General features: G+C 45.4%; 1 protein-coding gene across 5 annotated transcripts; it reads right to left on the reverse strand.

Moving 5' to 3' along the window:
- Nucleotides 1–9,891: 9,891 nt before the first annotated feature.
- Nucleotides 9,892–22,816, reverse strand: SMOX (spermine oxidase). 5 transcript variants are annotated; one of them, XM_068987247.1, is made up of 8 exons: nucleotides 22,609–22,816; nucleotides 18,801–19,027; nucleotides 14,475–14,648; nucleotides 14,080–14,312; nucleotides 13,553–13,920; nucleotides 12,719–12,879; nucleotides 10,721–10,810; nucleotides 9,892–10,292 (listed from the first exon to the last, which is right to left on the reverse strand). In XM_068987247.1, the coding sequence occupies exons 1-8, from the start codon at nucleotides 22,814–22,816 to the stop codon at nucleotides 10,155–10,157; spliced, it is 1,599 nt and encodes a 532-aa protein (XP_068843348.1). In that variant the 3' UTR covers nucleotides 9,892–10,154. The 5 variants fall into 5 exon arrangements, with proteins under 5 accessions (XP_068843348.1, XP_068843349.1, XP_068843346.1 ...); XM_068987248.1 differs by lacking the exon at nucleotides 10,721–10,810; XM_068987245.1 differs by having other exon boundaries at nucleotides 13,553–14,312.
- Between the last annotated feature and the right edge of the window lie 1,078 nt (nucleotides 22,817–23,894).

Below are 23,894 nucleotides of genomic sequence, written 5' to 3' on the forward strand. Positions count from 1 at the left end.
CAGTCGGATAGGACAGAACTAAAAAGAGCTGCTGTCTCTTCCAGCTCCTTGAGCCAGAGTCAAGCCATGAAATGAATCCTCCAGGAATCTGAATCCCTTGGCCCATTCCTGCCAGGCCCTTTTGCTGGAACTGTGCCACCTTTGTACCCTGGGTGGCTTCCCATCACATGGGCCATTGATCATTCTATCACTAGTGCCAAAAAATATCCCTCTTGGGTTAGATGACTCTCCCAAAGAGAAAAGTTAGCTGCCGCCGTGAAAATGCTGCAAAACAAGCCACTCCTAAATTCATAGGTTGTAAGAGCAAGCATTTGTCTTTCTTGTTTATGTGTCTGTCTACAGGCCCTAGGTTTGATTCCAGGCTTCTGTAAGCTCAGATCTAGTCCCCCTTTCTCCATATTCTCTTTGAAACATCAGCTATCAGGGACCTATTCTTATGACAAATTGCAAGTACATGAGAGGCAGAAACCCAACTGTGCAAACATGTTGGGAGCTTCAGCTCATACCACAATATGTCTGTTCAGATTCTGTTAGCCAAAACAAGTCAGATGGCTAAGCCCAAAGTCAAAAGGAAGGAATATATACTCTATTCCCAGAGGAAGAAAAGTGATTGGTATTTGCTGAATATCAATTTCAATGAGTATCAATATCAATATTTGCTGATAATCTTTAATCCATCACAGGGAGTTAGGTTAGGACTTCAACACATGAATTTGAGGGGACACAATTCAGCCAATAACAACCTCTTTAGTGAGAGGAGATGCAAGTTCACATAGCAAAGCAAGCAGAAATAAAGAACTGAGATCACTTTTGCCATTACCAACCCCAAGTGGCAACACCAATCTAGCTTTTGCCCCAAGCTAGACCAAGCTCTATCAAAAGGAATCAGGGTTCTTTGAAGAAATGGCTGTTTCAATGACAGAGACAGGAAATATACAAGATATGCCTAGAGCACCTTATAGTGCCAGAAAGTCAGGAAGTGTTCAAAAAGGAAAGAAAAAAAAAATCCACACATTGATGGCAGCAGGTCAGAGACATAGGAGCCAACTGAAAGAGCTCCCAACAACCCAAGTTGGAATAATTTAACAACAAAATAAAGTAGTATTAGATTATAATCCAAAATATAAAATAAATATGCACAAGTCCATTCTGATATAAATAAATGACTGAACAAGTTTAATAAATGAACGGGGGAAAGGAAGAGAAGGGACAATTTTCCTGTGCAGAAGAATTCCAAATAAATTATATAGATACTATTCTCTAAAGGAGGGGAACATAACTCCCCACTCCCTAAGTGTGTGGGCTGCAAAGTGACTTCCTTCCAAAGAGGACAGTATGGTGGCAGGGGGGTGGGGGAGAATAACTTCACAGTGCAGAAACCTGACAAAGTCTATCTCAGCAAAGTGATCAAGGTCCTATGATGAGATGAAAATGGCACTTTAACTCTGTGGTTTCCCTCCTAAAAACCTATAATCCCAGTCTAGTCATGAAAAACACATCAGACAAATTCCAATAGGGGGCATCCTACAATATACCTGACTATACAACTTAAAATGGTTACGATCACTGAAGATAAGCAGAGTCTGAGAAAACATCACAACCAAGAAGAATCTAACAAAACATGATGGCTAAATGTAATGTGGCATCCTGGACAGAATTCTGGAACAGAAAAAGACATTAGTTTATTCATCTTTCCTTAGTTTAACCTATGAACTTTGGTTCACTGGTTAAAACATTGGTTCACTGGTTATGACAAATATACCACATTAATGTAAGATGTTAATAGGGAAAATGGGGGTAGAGGCTAAATACTCACTTTTTCTATAAGTCTAAAACTGTTCTTTAAAAAGCTATTAATACAAAAAAAAAGCTATTAATACAAAAAAATGATAGAGTTGAACAGATAAACAGATACATAATTATATTTAGACACTTAAACTATTCTCTCAACAATCAAAAGAACTAGACAGAAAATCAGCAGATATAGAGGAAATCAACAACACTATCAGCCAATAGGATCTAATCAACATCTGTAGGATACTGCACCCAACAATAGCAGAAACACATCATTTTCAAGCACCATAGATCATATTCTAAGACAGACCATATCCTGAGCCATAAAACAAATCTGAACAAAATTTTTTATTTCTTTTTAATTAAAGGATAATTGCTTTACAATGTTTTGGTTTCTGAAATACATCAATATCAATCAGTCTTAGGTATGCAATGATCAAACCAGTCAATCCTAAAGGAGATCAGTCTTGAATATTCATCGGAAGGACTAATGCTGAAGCTCCAATACTTTGGCCACCTGATGGGAAGAGCTAATTCATTGGAAAAGATCCTAATGCTAGGGAAGATTGAGGGCAGGAGGAGAACCTTGAACCTTCCTCCCACCTCCCACCTCCTATCCCTCTATAAACCTCAACAAATTTAAAAGAATTGAAATCATACAGTTCATCTTCACTTGGGGATAAAATAAGTTCATAGTTCCTATTTATTTATTTAGTAAACTTACTTACTGAAACATAATTAAATCTCCCTAGCACAGAAGCTGGCATAAAAAAAAGTCTGATGAATGAACGAAACAATCAATGAATGATGGAATGAAGGAACAAAAAAGAAAATATCTTGTTCAGTTACTCAGTTGTATTCAACTCTTTGCAACTCCATGGACTACAGCATACCAGGCTTCCCTGTCCTTGACTAACTCCCAGAGTTTGCTCAAATTCATGTCCATTGAGTCGATGATGCCATCCAACCATCTTATCCTCTGTCGCCCCCTTCTCCTCCTGCCCTCAATCTTTCCTAGCATTAGGATCTTTCCCAATGATTTGGCTCTTCCCATCAGGTGGCCAAAGTATTGGAGCTTCAGCATTAGTCCTTCCGATGAATATTCAAGACTCCTTTAGGATTGACTGGTTTGATCTCCTTGCTGTCCAAGAGACTCTCAAGAGTCTTCTACAGTACCACAGTTCAAAAGCATCAATTTTTTGGTCCTCAGCCTTCTTTATCATCCAACTCCCACACCTGTACATGACTAGTGGAAAAACCATAGCTTTGACTATATGGACCTTTGTCTGCAAAGTAATGTCTCTCCTTTTTAATACACTAGGTTTGTCATAGTTTTTCTTCCAGGGAGCAAGGATCTCTTAATTTCATGGCTGCAGTCACCTTCTGCAGTGATTTTGGAGCCCAGGAAAATAATTCTGTCACTGTTTCCATTTTTTCCCCACCTATTTGCCATGAAGTGATGGGACCAGATGTCATGATCTTAGCTTTTTTTTTCTTAATTGAAGGATAACTGCTTTACAGAATTTTGTTGGTTTCTGCCAAACATCAACATGAATCAGCCAGAGGTATACACATGTCCCCTCCTTCTTGAACCTCCCTCCCCCATCCCACCCCTGAGTCATACAGCAAATTCCCATTGGCTATCTATTTTACATACGGTAAGGTATGACCAACTTAGATAGCATATTGAAAAGCAGAGACATTACTTTGCCAACAAAGGTCCATCTAGTCAAGGCCATGGTTTTTCCGGTGGTCATGTATGGATGTGAGAGTTGGACTGTGAAGAAAGCTGAGCGCCGAAGAATTGATGTTTTTGAACTGCGGCATTAGAAAAGACTCTTGAGAGTCCCTTGGACTGCAAGGAGATCCAACCAGTCCATTCTGATGGAGATCAGCCCTGGGTGTTCTTTGGAAGGAATGATGCTAAAGCTGAAACTCCAATACTTTGGCCACCTCATGTGAAGAGTTGACTCATTGGAAAAGACTCTGATGCTGGGAGGGATTGAGGGCAGGAGGAGAAGGGGACGACAGAGGATGAGATGGCTGGATGGCATTACTGACTCGATGGACGTGAGTCTGAGTGAACTCCGGGAGATGGTGATGGACAGGGAGGCCTGGCGTGCTGCGATTCATGGGGTCGCAGAGTCAGACATGACTGAGTGACTGAACTGAACTGAACTGAATGTAAGTTTCCATGTTACTCTCTCCATACATCCTATCCTCTCCTCTCCTTTCCCACCTCCTCCCCTCCTGCCCCCACCACTGTGCCCATAAGTCTGTGTCTCCACTGCTGCCCTGCAAATAATTCATCAGTGCCATCTTTCTAGATTCCATGTATATGTGTTAGTATATGATACTTGTTTTTCTCTGACTTACTTCACTCTGTATAATAGGCTCTAGGTTCATCAACCTTATTAGAACTGACTCAAAGGTGTTCCTTTTTATGGCTGAGTAATATTCCATTGTCTATATGTACCACAGCTTCTTTATCCATTTATCTGTCAATGCATATGTAGGTTGCTTCCATGTAAAGCTATCATAAATAGGGCTGCCACAAACATTGGGTTACATGTGTCTTTTTCAATTTTGGTTTCCTCAGGGTATGTGCCTAGTAGTGAAATTTCTGGTTCATATGGTGGTTTTAATTTTAGTTTTTAAAGGAATCTCCATACTGTCTTCCATAGCGGCTGTATCGATTTACATTCCCACCAACAGTGCAGGAGGGTTCCCTTTTCTCCATACGCTCTCCAGCATTTATTGTTTATAGACTTTTTGACAATGCCCATTCTGACTGGTGTGAGGTTGTATCTCATTGTAATTTTGATTTGCATTTCTCTAATAATGAGCGATGTTGAGCATCTTTTCATGTGTTTGTTAGCCATCTGTATGTCTTCTTTGAAGAAATATCTGTTTAGGTCTTTTCCCACTTTTTGATTGGGTTGCTTGTTTTTCTGATATAGACTTGTATGAGCTGCTTATATATTTTAGAAATTAATCTTTTGCCACTTACTTCATTTGCTATTATTTTCTCCCATTCTGGGGGTTGTTTTTCATTATCTTACTTTTTCAGTGTTGAGTTTTAAGCCAGCTTCTTAACTCTCTTCTTTCACCTTCATCAGGAGGCTCTTTAGTTCCTCTTCTCTTTCTGCCATTAGAATGGTATCATCTGCACATCTAAGGTTATTGATATTTCTCCTGGCGATCTTGATTCTAGCTTGTGATTCCTCCAGTTTGGCATTTCTCATGATGTTCTCTGCATAGAAGTTAAATAAGCAAGGTGACAATTTATAGAGCCTTGACGGACTCCTTTCCCAATTTTAAACCAGTCCATTGTTCCATGTCCAGTTCTAACTGTTGCTTCTTGACTTGCATATAGGTTTCTCAGGAGGCAGGTAAGGTGGTCTCATCCTGGAGGCCAACAAAGCCTCTTTTTACAAAAGGTTAAGAATGAAAAATAAATGATGCTCTGGAATAAGTTGCAAAATTACTTTATTAACTTTATTCATTATTAACTTAAGGTGTTTTCTATGATTTATTGAAAAATTTTTTTAATTCAGAAAAGGTCACAGAATCCCAGACACAGATGTTCTCTGTGCAGCAAGAGGGCTGCATTCTGACATGGCCAGCAGATGGCACCAGAGGATGTGGTTCAGCCCATGAGGTTGTCCTTTCATAAACCTTAGGAGTCCTCCTTACCTCTCCCAGCCATGGAAAGGAGAGCCAGCCTAGTCCTTCCCTCTGTGACCTGAGGACCCCCACCAACCACTGCTAGAGTGAGGATAGTGAGGATGCAGAGAGAGCAAGTGTAGAAAATGCTAGTGTGATGCTTGACCAGAAAAAAAGGCAAGGAAACGTGGGAGTAAGATGAGGGCTGGGGATGGGAAAGACATGGGGAAACTGAAATTCAAGTGGGAAGGATAGAGTAGACGGAATGGGATAGGAAATGACAAGCAAAGTCCCTGAGTCTGGGGTATGGAATACACAAGTGATGGATCACACACTTCCATTGTGTCTGGGAAAGGCCTATAAGGATGGGTGTGTAGGCTAGCAGTCTGTAGATTTGTCAAGGAAGTTGGCTCCAGGTGGCTTCTATTTTGTCTGTGAAGCAGGAGACCATTCTGCCTGTTGCCAGTTGGTAGGGGAGGGGAGGTGTCAGCGTTAAAGGGGTGCTGACAAGGGAAGCCCATAAGGACTGCTGGCCAGCACCAAAGATGGGTCTGGGGGATAACACTATTCAGCTCAGCTTCTTCATTCACTTGCTCATTCATTCTGCAAATTTTCATTGATAACCCACTATTGCTAAGTCGCTTCAGTCGTGTCCGACTCTGTGTGACCCCATAGACGGCAGCCCACCAGGCTCTCCCATCCCTGGGATTCTCCAGGCAAGAACACTGGAGTGGCTTGCCATTTCCTTCTCCAGTGCATGAAAGTGAAAAGTGAAAGGGAAGTCGCTCAGTCGTGTCCGACTCTTCGAGACCCCATGGACTGCAGCCTACCAGGCTCCTCCGTCCATGGGATTTTCCAGGCAAGAGTACTGGAGTGGGGTGCCATTGCCTTCTCCGGATAACCCACTATACCAGGCACTATTTTGGACAATGCAAGCTACAACCTGGGGGAAGGGGCAAGGGGAGTAGATAGACAAATAAAGAGACATATAAATAAAAAAAATATGACATCATGGAAAGAAAAGGACTATGAAGAAACAGGCAAAGGGAAGGATAGGGAGTGCTGAGAGTGCTGTCAATGGGGTGTTTAGGGAAATCTTCCTAGAGAAGTGACAGCTGATTAGAGGGCTGAATGCAGCAAGGGAACGAGACCTGCATTACTGGGGGCAAGCATTCCAGATAAACAGGACAGCCAGGGCCAACAGAAGGGGGCCATGGAAGGGAAGTGGAGCCAAAGAACAGGTCACACAGGATGCTGGAAATCACGTTTTATGCTCAGTATAACGGCAGTCACTGGACTAGGGAAGCACATAACTGGATTCATGTTGGTAAAAGGATCATACAGGCTCCTGTGTGGAGAACAGGCTAAAAGGGCCAAGCATGGAAGAAGGGACACCCGCTGGTCAGTATGAGAAAACACACTTCATGTGAATCCACCATTATGTTTGGCAGACCATTAGTTAGACAGGCAGTTCTCTAGAACGGAACCAACAGCCCACTTCATTCTTGCACCTTGGGATCACCCATGGGCTCATTTTGACAGGCCCAAGCAAACTCAGAGTGACTCAAACCAGAGGCACTTCACTCCTACCTTTGTGTGTAGGTAGGGTAGACATTCCAAGTGGCTCCCGTGAAGAGGAATACCTGTTCCAGAGCAGCAAAAGTAGAAAGAGTACTTGCCGAGTACCCCAGGGAACCTGAAGGAACATTTCAGAGGCTTCCACAAAGCCACAAACCAAACACCTTGGTCGTGGACTCACTGATGCCCACAAGAAACCATGCAACCAGTTCCACACAGAATCCAGTGCCAGGAAAGAACTTCCTCTCAAGTGACCTCCCACAAGTGACAAGAATTGTGTAGCAGTTTTGGCACAGGGTGTTGGCCTGAGCATGCCATACTAGACACCCCTAATAGAGTCGTTTGAGTATCAATCAATGCCACAGCTATTTAAGAAACCTAGTCACAGCAAGGAATTCATCCTATGTATATCTCTCTGGTACATATTTCAGGCAGGCATATCCACTCATTTCTCTTGGGTGTATAGCCAAGAGTGGAAATGCTGCCAGGCACAAGGCCAGTTTTAGTAGAATCAGCCACAGAGTCTCCTAGTGTGCTTGCGCCCAGTTCCATCCTGTCTATAATGGCCTGAGATTTTTTTTTAATGGCACCAGCCTCTTCTTTTTATCACACAATAACTAGAATAATCCTTCACTGTAGCATCAGGGCTTCCCAGGTAGAGTTAGTGCTAAAGAACCTGCCTGCCAGTGAGACGCGGGTTCAGTCCCTAAGTTGGGAAGATCTTCTGGAGAAGGAAATGGCAACCCATTCCAGTATTCTTGCCTGGAGAATTTCATGGACAGAGAAGCCTGGCGGGCTACAGTCCGTAGGGTTGCAAAGAGTCAGACATGACTGAAGCGACTTAGCATGCACGTAGCACCAAAAGACCTTGGGTTAAGTCTCACACCACCTATCTGAGTGAACTTAGGTGCTTTACTTGCATTACATAACCCTCTGGAGGTTTTGTTTCCTCACTGGGATGAATCACCCTCCCTAGTCTGAGGTGGCATCCATGTTAAATTAAGAGACTCTATGTCTAGCCCTTAAGTGTGGGCAAGTCAGACTACCTTCCTGGCTTGCCCACACCTGAAGCTCTCCAACTTGCAATCACCAAATAAACTTCACCCTCCTAGAGTTCTTTAAATTCCTACAGTTGTGACCTGGAAATTCTACATATTATTTTCATCCTTCATACTTATGTGATGGGCCACTTCTGTCCATCCCAGCACAGTTAGTGGGGAAAATCCAGGACATGGGGAGGGGTCAAGACTGGATCAGTGCCTCCAAAGATGAAGTTAATAGGAGGTGCTTCCTGCAACACAACTCTGGCCAGGAAGGAGACAGACACTCCTTGACCAAAGTAAGATCCAAATTTACATTGTCCATTTAAGTACCATTATGGTAAGATCTCCAAGACACATCATGTTAACTAAAACAAGCAAAATGCAGAACAGGATGGATACTTTGTCACTTTCACATAAAAAGAGACAAGGGTATATATTTATAATAACATATCTAGAAATAGATACACAATATACTAATATATATAATATAATAATCCTGCCATTGGGAGTGGCAGTGGTACTGGGGACAGCTGTGGGAGGAGGTTGTTCAGTGTATCCTTTTATGACTTTTGAGCATGAACTACAGTGATAGATCTTCTATTCAAAAAATAGTTTAATACATATACTTACAATTTTTCAAGTTACCCATGAGGTGAATATGAATCCCTAACATAAACTCCATGAGGGACATCAGGTAGGTCAACCTTCACAAAACAAGGATGCCTCTTTGACATGTGCGTGTAGGTGTGTGTGGTGGGGTGGGGGGTGGTGGCAGCGTGTATGTGCATGTAGGTGGGTGTGCATGTAGGGGTGTGCAGACAGGTTCAGGGAGGAGTGTAGAGACATATCCATGTGCTGGACATCTTCATCACAGCCTAAGGTAAGGGAGTAAAGGATATAGAGTCATATGAAAGGCAGTGCCCTAAGCTTCTGAAGAGCTAACCCAACCTAAATTCACACAGTTAAACCAGGGGGTACACCCGGCTTTTCATCACATCCTCCACCACCCAACCCCTCAACTCTGTAGAATTCGAACTCTGTCACTAGAAATCTGGAGTAAGAAAATGACTAAATGTTCTTTAAGGTTTTATGCACGTGTGTATAGTTGTACTTGTGTATAGGTGTAAGGGTGTAGGGTAGTGTATCTGTGTAGGAGTGATATATGTGTGTGTGGATATATAAGGGGTGTATATGTGTGTGTGTGTTTTCACCCACCAAAATGGCTGTACTTCTGTACTTCCCAGAACTTTTTCTGGGAAAAAGCTTCCCAGAAGTCAACTGGAGCATCCCAAGGGCAGAACCAGGGCCTTCTGGCCAGATGACATTGATTAATAATTAACACATCTGAGCTTGGCATGGAGTCACAACAGGTGTCCCCTCCCATAAAACTCACCTTCACTCCATGTGGCTATGTTACCCAGTCAGGCTCTGAGAAGTCCAACAAAAGGCCAGCAGGCAGACCCAGGCCTATCTTGAAGGAGTTGGGGCTGGATAATGAGGGGCTCTTACTCCTAAGGAGTCTCACTGGCAGGAAGGGAAACAATCACAAACAGATTGGGGTGAGAGGATGCCCCTTCCACTAAAGGCAGGCATCTTCCTTTCTGGGGGCATAATCAGACCACAGCTGGCCCCATTATCCCCTCGAAGAAGATATGACAAACACACAAAGACATACATACACACACATGCACACACACGCACACACACGAGGCTAAGAAAAATGGAAGAGAGAAGCTGAGGAGCACAGGAAGGGCAAGCCTCTTTTATTATCCCAAAATGCAAAGTATTGAAGGCACTTACAATAACAAGGTTAGAGATGAGGGGAAGCATAGGGAGGTCAGAGATCAGAGCACAGAGGTAAATCAACGGACCCCACCCTGGTCGCCACCCAGGAAGGAGAAAAGAGGAAGCTACAGGGCCAGGTCTGAAGCCAGTCAGATGTCTAGCTCTACAAAAGATACAAATCCATTCTACAGAGGATTCAGAAATGAGGAGTACACAGCAGCGAGGGGCAGGGCTGGCAGTCACGAGTTAGTGGTTCTTTAAGGAACACGCTCGGCAGCAATGAGGCACTCAGGTCCCCTGCTGGAAGAGGTCTCGGTACATCTCAATGAGACGGGCAGCCTCACGCTGGCCAGAGAGCAGAGCACCATGGGTGGTGGAATAGTACTTGCGATGCGTGGCCTCACCTGAGAACAGCACCTGCATAGGCTGGGCAGGGGGACAGGGAAGTGAAGATGGAGGAGCAAGAAAAGCTACCTGTCTGCCCCAGAATCCCCATCCATACTACAAGTTAGAAAGGAACAGGCGGTATTGCTATTTCCACAGGATGAGGAGCTGTCCATCCCACCTGCCCATCTTCCCCTGCTGCTTCCCCAAACATCCGGCCTCAGTCCTTTTTCCTCTGAGGTTTCTGTGAGTCCTGGCTCTACAGTTTCAGAAATTCACACTGCCTCTTACTAGTGAAACTTGGGGAATGATTTAACCTCCCTAAGCTTTGATTTCTTCATCTCCAAAATGTGTTTATACCATCTACTTCTGAGGGTGACTGTGAGGATTAAGTGAAATGATGTATCTAAAGGACTCAGAACCTGAAAGAATATAAGAACTCGATAAAGTTAGGCAGTAATTTAACAAACCTTTATGGAGCCCCTATTAGGTTCCAGGGACTGTTCTGGGCACTTGGAAGATAAAAGGTGACCAGGCAGCTGCTTTGAGGAGCTTCCTTGCTGGTGGGGAAGCCAGACACGAAACCCAATTACTAAATGGCATCATACGTGACGCGATGGGTGTTTGGGCGAGGTGCTGAGAGCCCAGAAAAGAGGCCCTCTGTCAGGGAGATCACACAAAGCTTCCCAGAGGGCAGGACCTTTGGGCTTCTTCTCAGAAGATGCTGGATAAATAAACAGGCAAAGGATGTTTCAGGAAGAAGGAAAAATGGGGGCAGAAATGCATCTCCTAGGCCTTGTCTAGGAGATGGTGAAAATTTTGGCAGAGCCAAGCTTAACATCAAGAAAGCAGGCTGTTTAGGTGGGGTCCAAGCATAGAACAAATGCTTGCATTCCAAGCTTGCATTTGGATTTTATTCCAGTATACCTCAAGCTGAATGTGTCAGGTACCAGTTGGGGACCTTGTAGAATGAGGTTTTCATTCATCAGGTCTGGGGTGAGCTGCAAGTCTGCATGTCTAATATGCTCCCACATGGTGCCAGTGCTGCTGGTCCATGGACCACCCATCTTGAGTAGTGAGGTTTTAACCCACCAATAAAGAGCCTGCAGAGGTGGTTAAGCTGAAAGGGAGGCACATATTGTGGCAGAGGGCAAGCCGCCTGCTCCACATCCTTTCTCTTTCTCCTCAGTAACAAAAATCCTGACATTTAACTGGGTCCATGGACAGAAGAGCCTGGCAGACTACATACAGTCCATGGGGTTGCAAGAGTTGGACATGACTTAGCGACCAAGCCACCACCACCACTGCCATCCAGGGGAAAAAAAAACGATGTATCCCAGTCTCTCTAGCAGCTGGTAGAGTCATGTGACTACATTCTAGCCAATCAACTTCAAGTGCACTGTTGCTTAGGGACACTGACTCTTCCCAAGGGTTCCCTTCTTTCACTCATCAGCCTGTCACAGACAGGAGAACGAGAGCAACAGCCTCCACAGCCCTCTTGGATCACAAGGTGGCCTGGAAGATGGAGCCAGGATCTACTGATACTGGGCCCCAACATCTACCTCCAGATTTCCTTTTGTGTGACCTAAGTAAATTTCTGTCTTGTTTAAATCACAGTTTGTTTTGCTTTTTGTTATATCCACTAATCCTAACTGATGCAGGGGACAAGAGAAGGAGGATGGCTATAGCAGTAGCCCTTCCTAAGCACAGCCAGGACAGGCACAACACATTGCTCTACAATCTTCCTCATCAATTACACCAGAGAATTATTTTAAATATAATTTTGTTGGGGTTTTAACATTTATTGTATGGGTATGCTTGGTGGGGGGAACTCAAAATCTACTTTATAGGAGCAGAAATATATATAGATAATTTCAATTTATTATTTTTCTATGTGTTTTACTATATAGTTACTATAATTTGGGGGAAGGTCAGTATTTTGTTTTATTTCCTAAAACAAATTGGGGGAAATAAGCAAAACATACCGGGTCAGTGCTGCCCAACAGACCTTTCCACAATGACAGAAATGCTCCATAGTGACACACTCTAACGTGGCAACCTAATGAGGCTTCTAACGTGGCCGCTAACGTGGCCACTCTGATGAGCAACAACAGGTGGCTCTCAAACTTGAAACCTGGCTAATGCAACTGAGGAACAAAATGCTGTATTTATTACTTTGGATTTTAATTAAATTAAATGTGGCTAATGGCTACCATACTGGACAGCACAGAATTAAAAGTCTGTTATTTTTATAACTGTAAGAAAGCATTTAAGATATCCTAGTTTGACTCTGTTTGTTCTTCCAGGTGTTAAGTGTACTTTTTCTTGTTTTCTCCATCATTACAGGAGCTACTCCACCTATCTTACCTTGACACTCCTCCCCTGGACCAAACACACATACAAAACACCCACCCCTCAAAGAACCCTCACCCCGCAGCCCCTCACGTACCCAGCACACCCACACTCACCGCTGTCTTGGAGCTCTCCGTGTACGGCAGGGGCTTGGCCAGCTTCTCCACATCTGCCCCACTTGAGCCCACCTGTGTGTATGAATAGGATCCCCGGAAGTAGGGGTTGCTGCCCCAGGCCGAGCGCAGGATTCGCCGAGGCTTTGGGATATTGGGGTTCCCTGTTGGGGAGTGAGAAGAGCCAAGGGGAAGGAGAATAAGAAATGGCTGCACACAGAAGACACTCCTGAGCAGACAACTCCCACTGTACCTCGGGGGCTCCAGGAAGGCCAGGCATGAAGAAGGGAGGGAGGGAGGCTGGGGTTCAAGGTATATACCCCTCAATGTCTCCTTGTAATCCCCAGAAAACACCTCCTCTCTGTGGGCCTTAATTTTCCTATCTGAAAAACATCCCAGATAATCACGTTCCCCCTTCCAACTTCAGGCGTTCTTGTGGGGCTCTTCTGGGATAATGCAGGAAACATGTTCGACTAAAGATCAGGCAAAACCACCACAAATCCATCTCTTAGCAAGACAACATGAGTAGGAAGTGGGCAATCTGAGACTTGGGGGTGATATCTGAGTTTTTCACCATCGGCCTTAGAAACAGAGAAGAAACACAGAGCCTGTGATCTTGAGTGTCTCAAATTCCAAATGGAGAGAGCTTGCAATTTAGGAGGCCAAAGCCAAGACACAGTGCCCTACAGTATCTCTCCCAAGGGGTGCACCACCTCAGTTTCACAACCTGGGCATGAGGATGCTAGTACTGGTTCAGGAGACTCAGAGGGTCTAGAGGAGGAGGACAGACAGAGCGAGACCTGCTGAGCCGGCGGCGGGACAAGAACAGGGACGCACCTGTGAACTGCCGCAGCATCTCTGTGCAGATCTCGGCCACCGCCTCGTCATCACACTTCTCCATGACAAGGGCCTCCTCCCCACAGATCCAGCCACTCAGCACATGGCCATAGCGCTCAGGAGGGTAGAGGACATCAAAGCCACAGATCTTGCGGTACCAAAGCTCGGGCGGGTAGGTGAGCGTGCAGCTCTCCGCCTCGTCCTCCCACACAAACCGTAGGCTGTTGCACTCAGGGCCCCAGAAGGGCTCCTCGAATTCTAGAAAGATCTTGTCAGTGGTGCCGATGCCCAGTCGGTGGATGGCAGCCACCTTCTCGGCGGGCAGGCCTGGCCGAAAGAAGCTGGCATGCTGCCTCTTGAGCACGCCCAGTGACACGGTCACGATCACATGGTCTGCCGGGATCACCTCGCAGTCCTCGCACTCCACCACCACTGGCCACTGCTCATCCTCATCCTGCCTCTCCTCCCGGGGCTCCTCTCCACCCTGACTGCCCTCCCCGGCATCATGATTATGGTCACCCTCATCCCGGGGCTCAATCTCAGGGCCCCGAGGGCGGGATGAGGCCTGGTCCCAGTGAACACAACGGACAGGTTTCCCCAGCTGGATGACGTGGGCTGGGAGGCCCTCAGCCAGCAGCTCCACAACCCGCATGAAGCCCGAGGGGATGACGTGGTGGGCACCAGGAATCTCAGTCCATTCCCCAAAGGCGCTCAGGGACACCTCATCCATGCTGTGCGAGCTACTCTCACAGCTTTCCACCTGTGGGAAGAGCCAGAGGGGAGCCAGGTGACCGCCAAGGCTGGGCAGGGATAGAAGCAGGACTTTAGGGCAGTGCTGCCCTCCTCGGACCCAACTTCCCCAGGGTCAGTCTTTCTCATTCTGGCATTTGTACTCAACAGAGCTCCGAGATGGCAAAGATACCTTCAGGTACTGTTGGATCATGGCGAGTTTCAGGCGCTTGGTGGCCTCTGGATCATCAGGGTCATCCCTGATGCGGTTGCGCACCTCCTCTCGGGTGAACACCCCCACGCTGTTCTGACTCTCAGCGTTAACTGGTTTACCATGCCGGAAGAACTCCTGGGTCAAGTTATAGACCTGCAAAGAGATCCCAGGAGACTGAAAACACATTCACTCATCCCACCTCCATCTCAGGCTCACCATCTCCAAAGTGTTCCTGGATATGCTGGGCACATGGCACCTCTTCCTTGGTGAATTAATGTGGTACTCAGTTTTGTACTGAGGCTGCACCAACAAAATGGAGGTTTGGGGATGGCAAACTGAACCTGTGCAGTCAGCTTCCTTGCCTCCAGACACAGGAGGTGGGATGGGCCCCAGAAACTCTTACTGAACCCCTGCTTAGAACAAAGTGAAATGTCTGGTGCCTGTACAGTGTGTGGGAAGGGAACTGCCCTTTCAAGTGGTCTACATAGCCAAGCGTACCGCCCACTAAAGAACCAACGTCTACACAGATAACCCTTTTTCAAGAACCAAATGCACAGACTCTCCCCTGACATTCCTGTCCAGGTGTATCTGCTTCACCCTCTCCCAGGAGGGCAGCATAGAGCTGTGTCCTGGCTGGTGTTTTGCAGGGGAAACAGCAAAAGGGGCCCATACATTGACAGCAGTGTGTCTACCCTGCAACCCAGCTCTAGGACTGCTGAGGAAGAAAGGTGGTATGGCCCAACCCCCACTACTCCCTCAAGGGAAAAGCCTCTACTTAAGATAGAAACATAAATTAAACATTTCTCTGAATATAAAGAAGAAAGCAAGTTAAATTATTCCTTTTTCTTCTCCCAACAGTCACAAGATGCTGGGTGTTTGGCTTTAACTGAAGTCCTCAGCAAATTCCTCACCTAATACCATTGCCAAGGAGTCAGGCTTTCAACTTGCCTCCTTCCCCTGAGATTTTTCCCCTTGGCGATAAGCAACTGATTAGCCAGCCAGTCAGTTTATGTTAACTAAAGGCCAAAATGCCCATCTGAGGACTAACAGATTCACATGATTCTTTGTGTCAACCACTGACTAGGACTGCCGTAATTGAACACGCATTTGCCACGTGGATAGTCTCCTGTCCTGGGTTAAATGACATCTTCCTAATGTGACCCAAGGGAAATGGGACGGGTCTGTAAGAGCTAACAATATTCACCCCATTTCCCATTAAGCACTTTTCACTGGGATCTCATTTATCCTTCATAACACTATGAAGTAGGTATAACTGTGCCTGTTTTACAGATGAGGAAAGTAAAGCTCAGAGAGTCTCAATAACTAGCTCATGAATATACAGGTATATACCATTCCCCATGAATGGTAGAACTTGAGTCAAGGCAATCTTGCTCCAGAGATTAAGCTTTATATGATAACTACCGAACAAACTCATCTATTTGTTAACAAATATAACACATTCAAATGAGTAGCCCTTCAAAGTGATTGCCTTGGGGGGGAGGCTACATATTTATTATGAAGCCACCCTCAGGCAAGGCTTCACATGCTTAGAGCACACCTCTTCAGAATGGCCTCCAGCACTGTCTAAGAGATATATAAGGAAATCTCTCTTTTGACCTCATGGTTAACACCTTTTCCTTCTGACTCAAAACAGCACCACTTAGAATGATAATAATAATAATGTAATGTTAGCCGCTCAGTCATGTCTGACTCTGCGACTCCATGGACTGTAGCCCACCAGGCTCCTTGTCCATGGAATTCTCCAGGCAAGAACACTGGAGTGGGTGGCCATTTCCTTCACCAATGATAACCTACCTTTATCTATCCTACTTTCCATGACTCACACACTTGGCTTTCAAAAATCAGACCCACAAGCAGAAGTTGATGATGCTCTACCTTCAGGAACGTTTAAAAGAACAAGTAAGTCCTGGACCCTGAATATCATTCTCAAGAGGCATCCATGCTTGAAGCACTCACAGTAACAAAGGAATCAGGACATGACTGACTCTCAGTACACCAAGAAGGTCTACTTTCAAGAATGCTAATTCTTACTTGCTTAATATTGAGTGAGAACACGCAACACTATAGGATTGTACACAGCATACTGTATGAGTGCACACACATAAGACAATGGGTGTTCCTGCCTTCCATGGAGCAGAGACAACCCCAAAGCAAGGGTCATTTCTCCTTCCCTATGCACAAGAGACATAAAAAATGTATATTAGGTAAGTGTTGACCAGTTTACTAACCTAAAGTGAAGGGTCATTACACTATAAATGGAAGCTATCAGAAGGCAAGATCTACAAGTTACCTTGCTTGTTTTTTGCAGTTCACAGCAAAGTTTCTAAAAATATTAACTTTTTTTTAAGCCGGAATAAAACAAGAGCATATTCCCTGACTTACAAAGCTACAGTAATCAAAACAGCATGGTACTGACACAAAAACAGACACACAGATCAATGGAACAAACTAGAGAGCCAGAAATAAACCCACACACAATTACTCTATGATAAAGGAGGCAGAATATATATGGAAAAAAGACAGTTTCTTCAACAAGTGGTGCTGGGGAAACTGGACAGCCATATGTGAAAGACTGAAATTGGAACTTAATGGACCAAAGACCTAAATGTAACCATGGAAATAATGAAACTTTTAGAAGAGAATATCAGCAGAACACTCTTTGACATAAATTGAGGCACTTTTTTTCTCCTAAGGCAGGAGAAACAAAAGCAAAAACAAATTTAATTTAATCTAAAAGTTTTGCACAGCAAAGGGAATCACTGACAAAACAAAAAGACAACCTACTGAATGGAAGAGTATATTTGCAAATAATATGACCAATAAAGGGTAATATCCAAAATATATAAACTGCTCATACAACCCAATTTAAAAAAAAAAACTATCAACTTGATTAAAAAATGGGCAGAAGACCTGAATACACATTTTTCCAAAGAAGAAATACAGATGGCCAACAGGCATATGAAAAGATGCTCAACATACTTAATCATCAGAGAAATTGAAAATGACAATGAGACATCACACCTGTCGGAAGAGCTGTCATCAAAAAGAACACAAGTAACAAACACTGGTGAACATATGGAGAAAACGGAACCCTTTACCCTGTTGCCAGGAATGTAAATTGATGCAGCCACTATGGAAAATATGGAGGTTCCTCAAAATATTAAAAATAGAACTGTCACATGACCCAGCAATTCCACTCCTGGGCATATATCCAAAGAAAAAGAAAAATTAATTTGAAGAGATACTTGTACCCCAAAGTTCACTGCAACATTATTTATAATAGCCAACCTATGGGAGCAATCTAAGTGCCCATCAACATATGAATGTATAAAGAAGATGTTAGATACATATAGATATAAAACATAGTTATATATGTAGTATACATACACATGTTTTATATACATGTTAGATAGGTAGATATAAACTATATTGTTATATATATGTATATATACACACACACATTGGAATTTTACTCAGCCATAAAAAAGAATGAAAATCTGCAATTTTCAACAACATGCATCGACTTAGAGGGTATTATATTTACTGAAATAAGCGAGAAAGAGAAAGACAAATATACTATATCATCATTTATATGTGAAATCTAAAAAATAAAACAAACAAATGTAACAAAACAGAAATAGACTCAGATATAGAGGACAAACTAGAGGTTACCAGTGGAAAGAAGGAAGAAATGAAGGGTAAAACAGGGGTATGGGATTAAGAGACAAAAACTACTATGTATAAAAAATCAGCAACAAATATATATTGTACAGCACGGGGAAATATAACCATTATCTTGTAATAACTTTAAATGGAGTACAATGTATAAAAATGTTGAATCTCTATGCTGTACACCTGAAACTAGTATAATATTGTAAATCAACTAAACTTCAACTTTAAAAAAATGTTATAATTCTATATACCAGGAACAATTAGAAAATAAGGTTTTTTTTAAAATTATCATTTACAAGAGTGTCTAAGAACATTAACAACAACGATCATACACATTTACCTAGTAACAAATCTAATAGATATTTAAGGACTTCCTGGGGAAATATTTAATCCTAAGTATCAATAATCTCTTCCCTAGCACTTCTCCATTCGTTATCTTCTTTCTACCTTCAAACTGGGGTCCAGAGAATGTACAGACATGACCAGGGTCACAGAAAACCCTAGCAAGTTGCCGAGCCCCGGATCCCCATCTTACACACACACACACACACAGTGCCAGTGTGCTCCCTGTCTCCCACACCCTTGTGCTCAACTATTCCCGTAATACCTCACCTCGTTGTATAAATCACTGAATTCCTCAACCACATCCTTGGGGATCCTGCAGCCACGGTTGGTGAGGTAGCAGGCCACGCCATTCTTGGAGTACAGGCTGATGCGGCCCACACTGCGCTCTCCATCAGTCGTCTCTTCCAGGAGGCCATTGGCTTCTGCTAGATGATAGACAGGATTCCCGTGGGAGCCATGGATCCACGTGGCTCCCAGCTCAAAGGTAGCGTGTCCTGATGGCAACAACAGGCTCTTAGCACAGCAAGGACTCTTCAAAGAGGGCCAGAACACTGCCTCATCTTCCTTCTCCAAGGGGATCCTTCCATCCCCAACAACAGGGCAAGGAAGGGGATTAGGTCCCCCTCTGGCAACAAACCAAAGTCTTCAGTGAAAAGCTCCCAGTAAGAAACCATATGCAGCACAAAATGGATTCCACTTTATAAATGAGGTAACTTCCACCCTCAGCGACTCTGACGACACCAAGTCGCCTCACTGGGATAAGTAGAAGATTCTCCTTCTGTGATAACATCAGACAATAGGCCCTCCCTCCTCATTGGTTCCTCCCTCTCAGGAGAAATTCTATGGTACCAGAGGGTACCACGTGGTACAGGTACCTGAAATACCCAGTGAGGAGGCCCAGCCTTCCAGACCCAAGGTCCCCATTTGGCCTTATTCCAATTCCTCAAAATCCAGTGGTTCAGGAATCTAAGCCACTCATCCAGATGGAAAATGGCCAACTCCTAACTCAGTCTAGGACAGAAGAAAGAGAAAGCATTCCAGTTTTGAAGACTCCTCCCCAGGGCAGTCTAAAACAGACTTCCGGAGAAAACTAAGCTTTCTCATCCTACGGCACAAGCGGCAAAACCTTAAGAGACTGTTTAGGGCAAAGGAAAATCCTGGGTCCAAGGCTGGTGGCTCATTTTACCACCCCATCCATAGCCAAGGGACCAGATACTCTGAGGCAAGTTCCCACTGTGCCTGGGCCTATTTCCTCTTCAGGGGCTCAGTCTCCTTTTCTTATGCTGCAGAGCCTATGATACAGTTGTCTCCTCCCCTGCCTAGCTCCCAGGAAAGTTGAAACAAAGAAAGGAAAATATAGAGGAACATTTTTTGGTGTTTTGTTTTGTTTTGTTTTTGGAGGCCTGATTCAAGACATCATGTATGATAACTTTTTTGCCAAGATGGACACAATAATTCCTCCTATCCTTACCCACATGGCCCTTTGCAATCTGACTTTGTCAGTCCTCCCATCAAGAGATGGAGTCTTTCCTTACCCCTTGAATCTGGGCTTGCCTTGTGACTTGCTTTGATTAATAGAATGCAATGAAAGCAATGTTGTGGCTTCAAGAGGCTAGGCCTCAAGAAACCTTGTGCCTTCTAGCCTCACCCTCTTAGACTGTGATCACCATGAAGAGACACTCAGATTTCTGGAGCCACAGAATATCAGCAAGTAAAATGATGTTGTTTTAAGCCACTAATATTTCAGGCTGGTCTGTTATGCAGCAATAGCTATCTTATAAACCATAACAGACAACAATCACCCCTCACCCCAGGAATTGGGCATTCCTCTTTTTCTGTGCTTTCTCTTTCCTGGGCTGCTTCTAATTAAACCATCAGTTTAAAAAAAAAAAAAAGCCCTGTAGCCCTGTATGCATCTATGTGCCAAACACAGAGCAAGAGAAAAAACAATCAACCTCAAACCACAGCCAGTAAGACAGAACTTCCTGGTGACTCTGGAATCAAGAGCAGAAATGTATGGGTCCCTTTGTCCAGGGAAAGTGGGCAGACTAGAGGTTAGGAAAAGCTGGAAACCCAGTGCCCTTCTTCCACAGGGTTCAGGGAGGGGGGCTGGTCACTGGGGACATTTATCACTAATTATCCTTTAGAGCCTCAAGTTCCCCAAGGTATTTTTTTGGTTTTGTTTTTGTTTTGCTTCTTTTGAGCTTCCAAAAGAAGCAAAAGGGGCTTGCATCATGGACCCTTCCCAGGGTACACCAGGGAGTTCCAAGTCATCGTCACTGGGCAACAATATCCAGGCATGGGGTATCCAGGCATAAGCAGGAATAAGGTGAGTCGCTCAAGGTCAGCAACATCAGAGTTCCACCCTATCCCTCAAGCTTTACAAGGAGGTGGGGTGGCCCAGAGCAGCCTCAGTCTTAGGATGTTTCCTGTCGTCCCCCACAGGCCTCTCACCTCTGTCGTCCTTGTAACCACAGGGTACTGGGCACCATCTCCACAACTACCCCACAGTGTCCCTGGGGCTTCTGGTCATCACTGCTGCCATTACCACTGGGATTCACAGCTAGCATGTCACACTGCCGCAGGTCCAACTGCAGCCTGGGCTTTCAGCCCCAGGTGTCTGCACACACAACACATACGCGCTTGTCTGGACTTGCTCTCCCATATTCTAGCAGAGTCTGCCTTGATCTGATTCCTCATATACATCATCCGTTCCTTCTTTTGACTACCTATCCAACTCCCCTCATCACCCAAGGCCCACCCAAGCTCCTTCCCCTCCGAGGAAGGCTTCCAGCCACATGCATCTCCTCAGCCTCCTGAAGCCCCATCCCTTCCGCTTCGCTCCCTCTACCAACTTCCCTGCAAAGCACATCTCAGTTGGCAACTACCACTGAGACTGGGCCACTTGTCCTCCCGTCCCGCTTTTGTGTCAGACCCCGAATATCTCATCAAGACTTGAGAACCACAAATGGAGCCATCCCCTCCCTAAAGCTCCTCGCCAGCCAATCCCTAAGGCTCCTAGCCAGCCAATCAGCTGTTGAGCAGAGTCTCCAGGCTTCCCCCAGGAGGTCCCCCAGCTGACTGTCCTCAGATTTCTGTGTGCCTTGGGACGCACTTTCATTCTCACTGCCAACACATACTCCTGTGTCTGCCAGGGAAGACAGACATAACTTCACATATACCTTCTAGGAAATGCTCTAAGGAAGACTTTTAATGTGATCAAAGTTTTTTTAAACATGAAAAGTTTCCCATGTCTCCTCAACCTCTGCTTGTTCTAAGCCTGGCCACCTACTTTGCTGAACCAATTGCCCCATTCATCAAAAGTAAATACACAGAATCTGCTTGGCCTTGCAGCCCAAGTAACAATAGACACAAAATCCTATGGAGGGTCAGTGTAGCCCACATATGCCAGGCCACCATGGGTAGTCCCACTGGGCCATTTTCATTGTCAGACCCCATGTCTAGGAAGCCCTGACCTCTGGCTGCATTTCAGGCTATCCCCCACCTTCTAGGACCCCTGGCAAAATGTGCCCACTTCTGGGGTGTGTCTCTTAACTGGTTGCTTTCTCCAGAAGGCTTAATACTCTGAAACCTACACACATCCTCTTCCCAGATAATCCTAAGACCTGCCCATCACTCACAAGGAGGCCCAAAGTCTTCTTCCACCTCCAGGGCGCTGAGCTCCTATTGTCCCAGGGCTAGCTCTTACTAATGGTATACTAAATCATATTCAAAAGTTAACAACTACTAGAATCTTTCACAATTCCCCTTCTTGTGAAATAGAAACCAGTCTACCCGCTACAAAGACAGTTTGGTTCTGGGTGTCCTCTCCCACCTAAACACTATGAACCCTAGATTTTGTTCCAAAAACAGAGACCAGACTCCCCATTCTGCACACCTCAGAAGGGTGCTGAGGGGGCAAAGGAAGCTTCTGAAAAAGGCCCAGGCAGCATGCATGACAGAATACTAAACCCTGGGAAAAAGCTAAAATAACAAGATCTCAGGCTAGGCCAGGGCACTGGGGGACAAGAGGCGGCCTTGGGAGATGATGGACTGAGGCGACTGAGGCACTTACCAAGTTTCACACTCTGTACGCGGCCCCCGATGCGGCTGGACGCCTCAAGCACAGTGACATCTGTAAAGCCCTGCTCCAGAAGTGCTTTGGCCGCAGCCAGGCCAGCCAAGCCAGCACCGATCACCACCACACGAGGCTGTCCCCTTCTCCGCAGGCCACGACTGAGAGGGTCATCCGCACTGTCGCCACTGGATTCACAACTTTGCATACCGTCCACACTCGCCTCCTAGGAACCTGAAGGGGGGAGGGGGTCACAGCTCACCTGCTCTGCCTTCACTTCCCACCTGCCCCAAGAGATGCTCTCTGCCCTCAAGGGGGGACCTTGAGCCCTCTCATTCTCTTCTGAGGATCTGGACAAGAAGAGCCATCTCCAAAGGATGTGGGGAGAGAGGAAAAGAGGGAGACATAAGGAAGGAAATAGGAAGGAGGTTATGTACTGTGGGCCCTCATCAGCAAACAGGAGAGCTGAGAGCCCATCCCAAACCCCTGAAATCCATCAATCCCACCCCAAATCAACTAGGTACTGCCGCTTCCTCAAGGATGAGACAAGAGTCAGCAAGAAAGGATGATCAAGAAGGTCAAAAGCAGGAGAAACTGACCCTGGTGCTGCTGAACCCGGACCAGCACAACCCAGCACAGCCCAGCATCACTGCTGTGGTCCAGCTCACACCAACCTCAGGATGCTCACATGGACCCCAGGATGCTGTACAGACCTCAGGGTGCTGGAACCAACCCCAGGATACTTGTACCCACTGCACCAGATCCTCTGCTCTCCCTCCCTGGCCTGGCCCTTCCCTGGCCCTCGCTCTCCCTTGCGCTGTCTTCTCTTCTCCTCTTGCTTTCTGTTAGTCTTTCAGAGCCTAAACGAGGTGGTAATTTGGTGGGCAGGACACAGTCCCACCTTCCTCCAAGAAAGTGCCACGAGGCTGGTATTGGATGAACCTCTGCTATTCCGGGTAGGTCTCCGGTTTTTTTGTCCCAGGCCACCCAGCCCCTCAGTCACCACAAAGCAGCAAAGAGCCCAGGAAACAGTGGACCGTGAGGACCTGTGGCACCAGAGGCCAGACATCAAATTGACAGTTACGCTAAGCCAGCTTGCTCAAAGACGCCAGTCTAGGGAGCTGATGAGAGGCCCAAAGGGTCCCTGAATCTGGCCCCAGGGCTGGGAGAGGTTGCCCTTCTATTCCCAGAGTGACTACAAGGGCTTGAAGGTATCTTTGGGCCATCCCAAGGGGCCACTCAGCTCTGATCCTGCCCCTACTTCCTTCCTGACCCAAGCTGCCTTT

The sequence above is a fragment of the Capricornis sumatraensis genome, chromosome 15, assembly GCF_032405125.1.
Source record: "Capricornis sumatraensis isolate serow.1 chromosome 15, serow.2, whole genome shotgun sequence".
In the NCBI taxonomy this organism is placed as follows: Eukaryota; Metazoa; Chordata; class Mammalia; order Artiodactyla; family Bovidae; genus Capricornis; species Capricornis sumatraensis.

What these genes read in the sequence shown, in the direction of transcription:
- SMOX (XM_068987245.1), bottom strand. Translation starts at nt 22,816, where the DNA reads ATGCAAAGTTGTGAATCCAGTGGCGACAGTGCGGATGACCCTCTCAGT. An exon ending in TCAGTGATTTATACAACGAG is followed by an intron (nt 14,649 to 18,800) that starts GTGAGGTATTAC and finishes ATCTCTTTGCAG; the next exon opens with GTCTATAACTTGACCCAGGA. An exon ending in CTAATAGGGGCTCCATAAAG is followed by an intron (nt 10,293 to 10,720) that starts GTTTGTTAAATT and finishes CCCCCTGCCCAG; the next exon opens with CCTATGCAGGTGCTGTTCTC.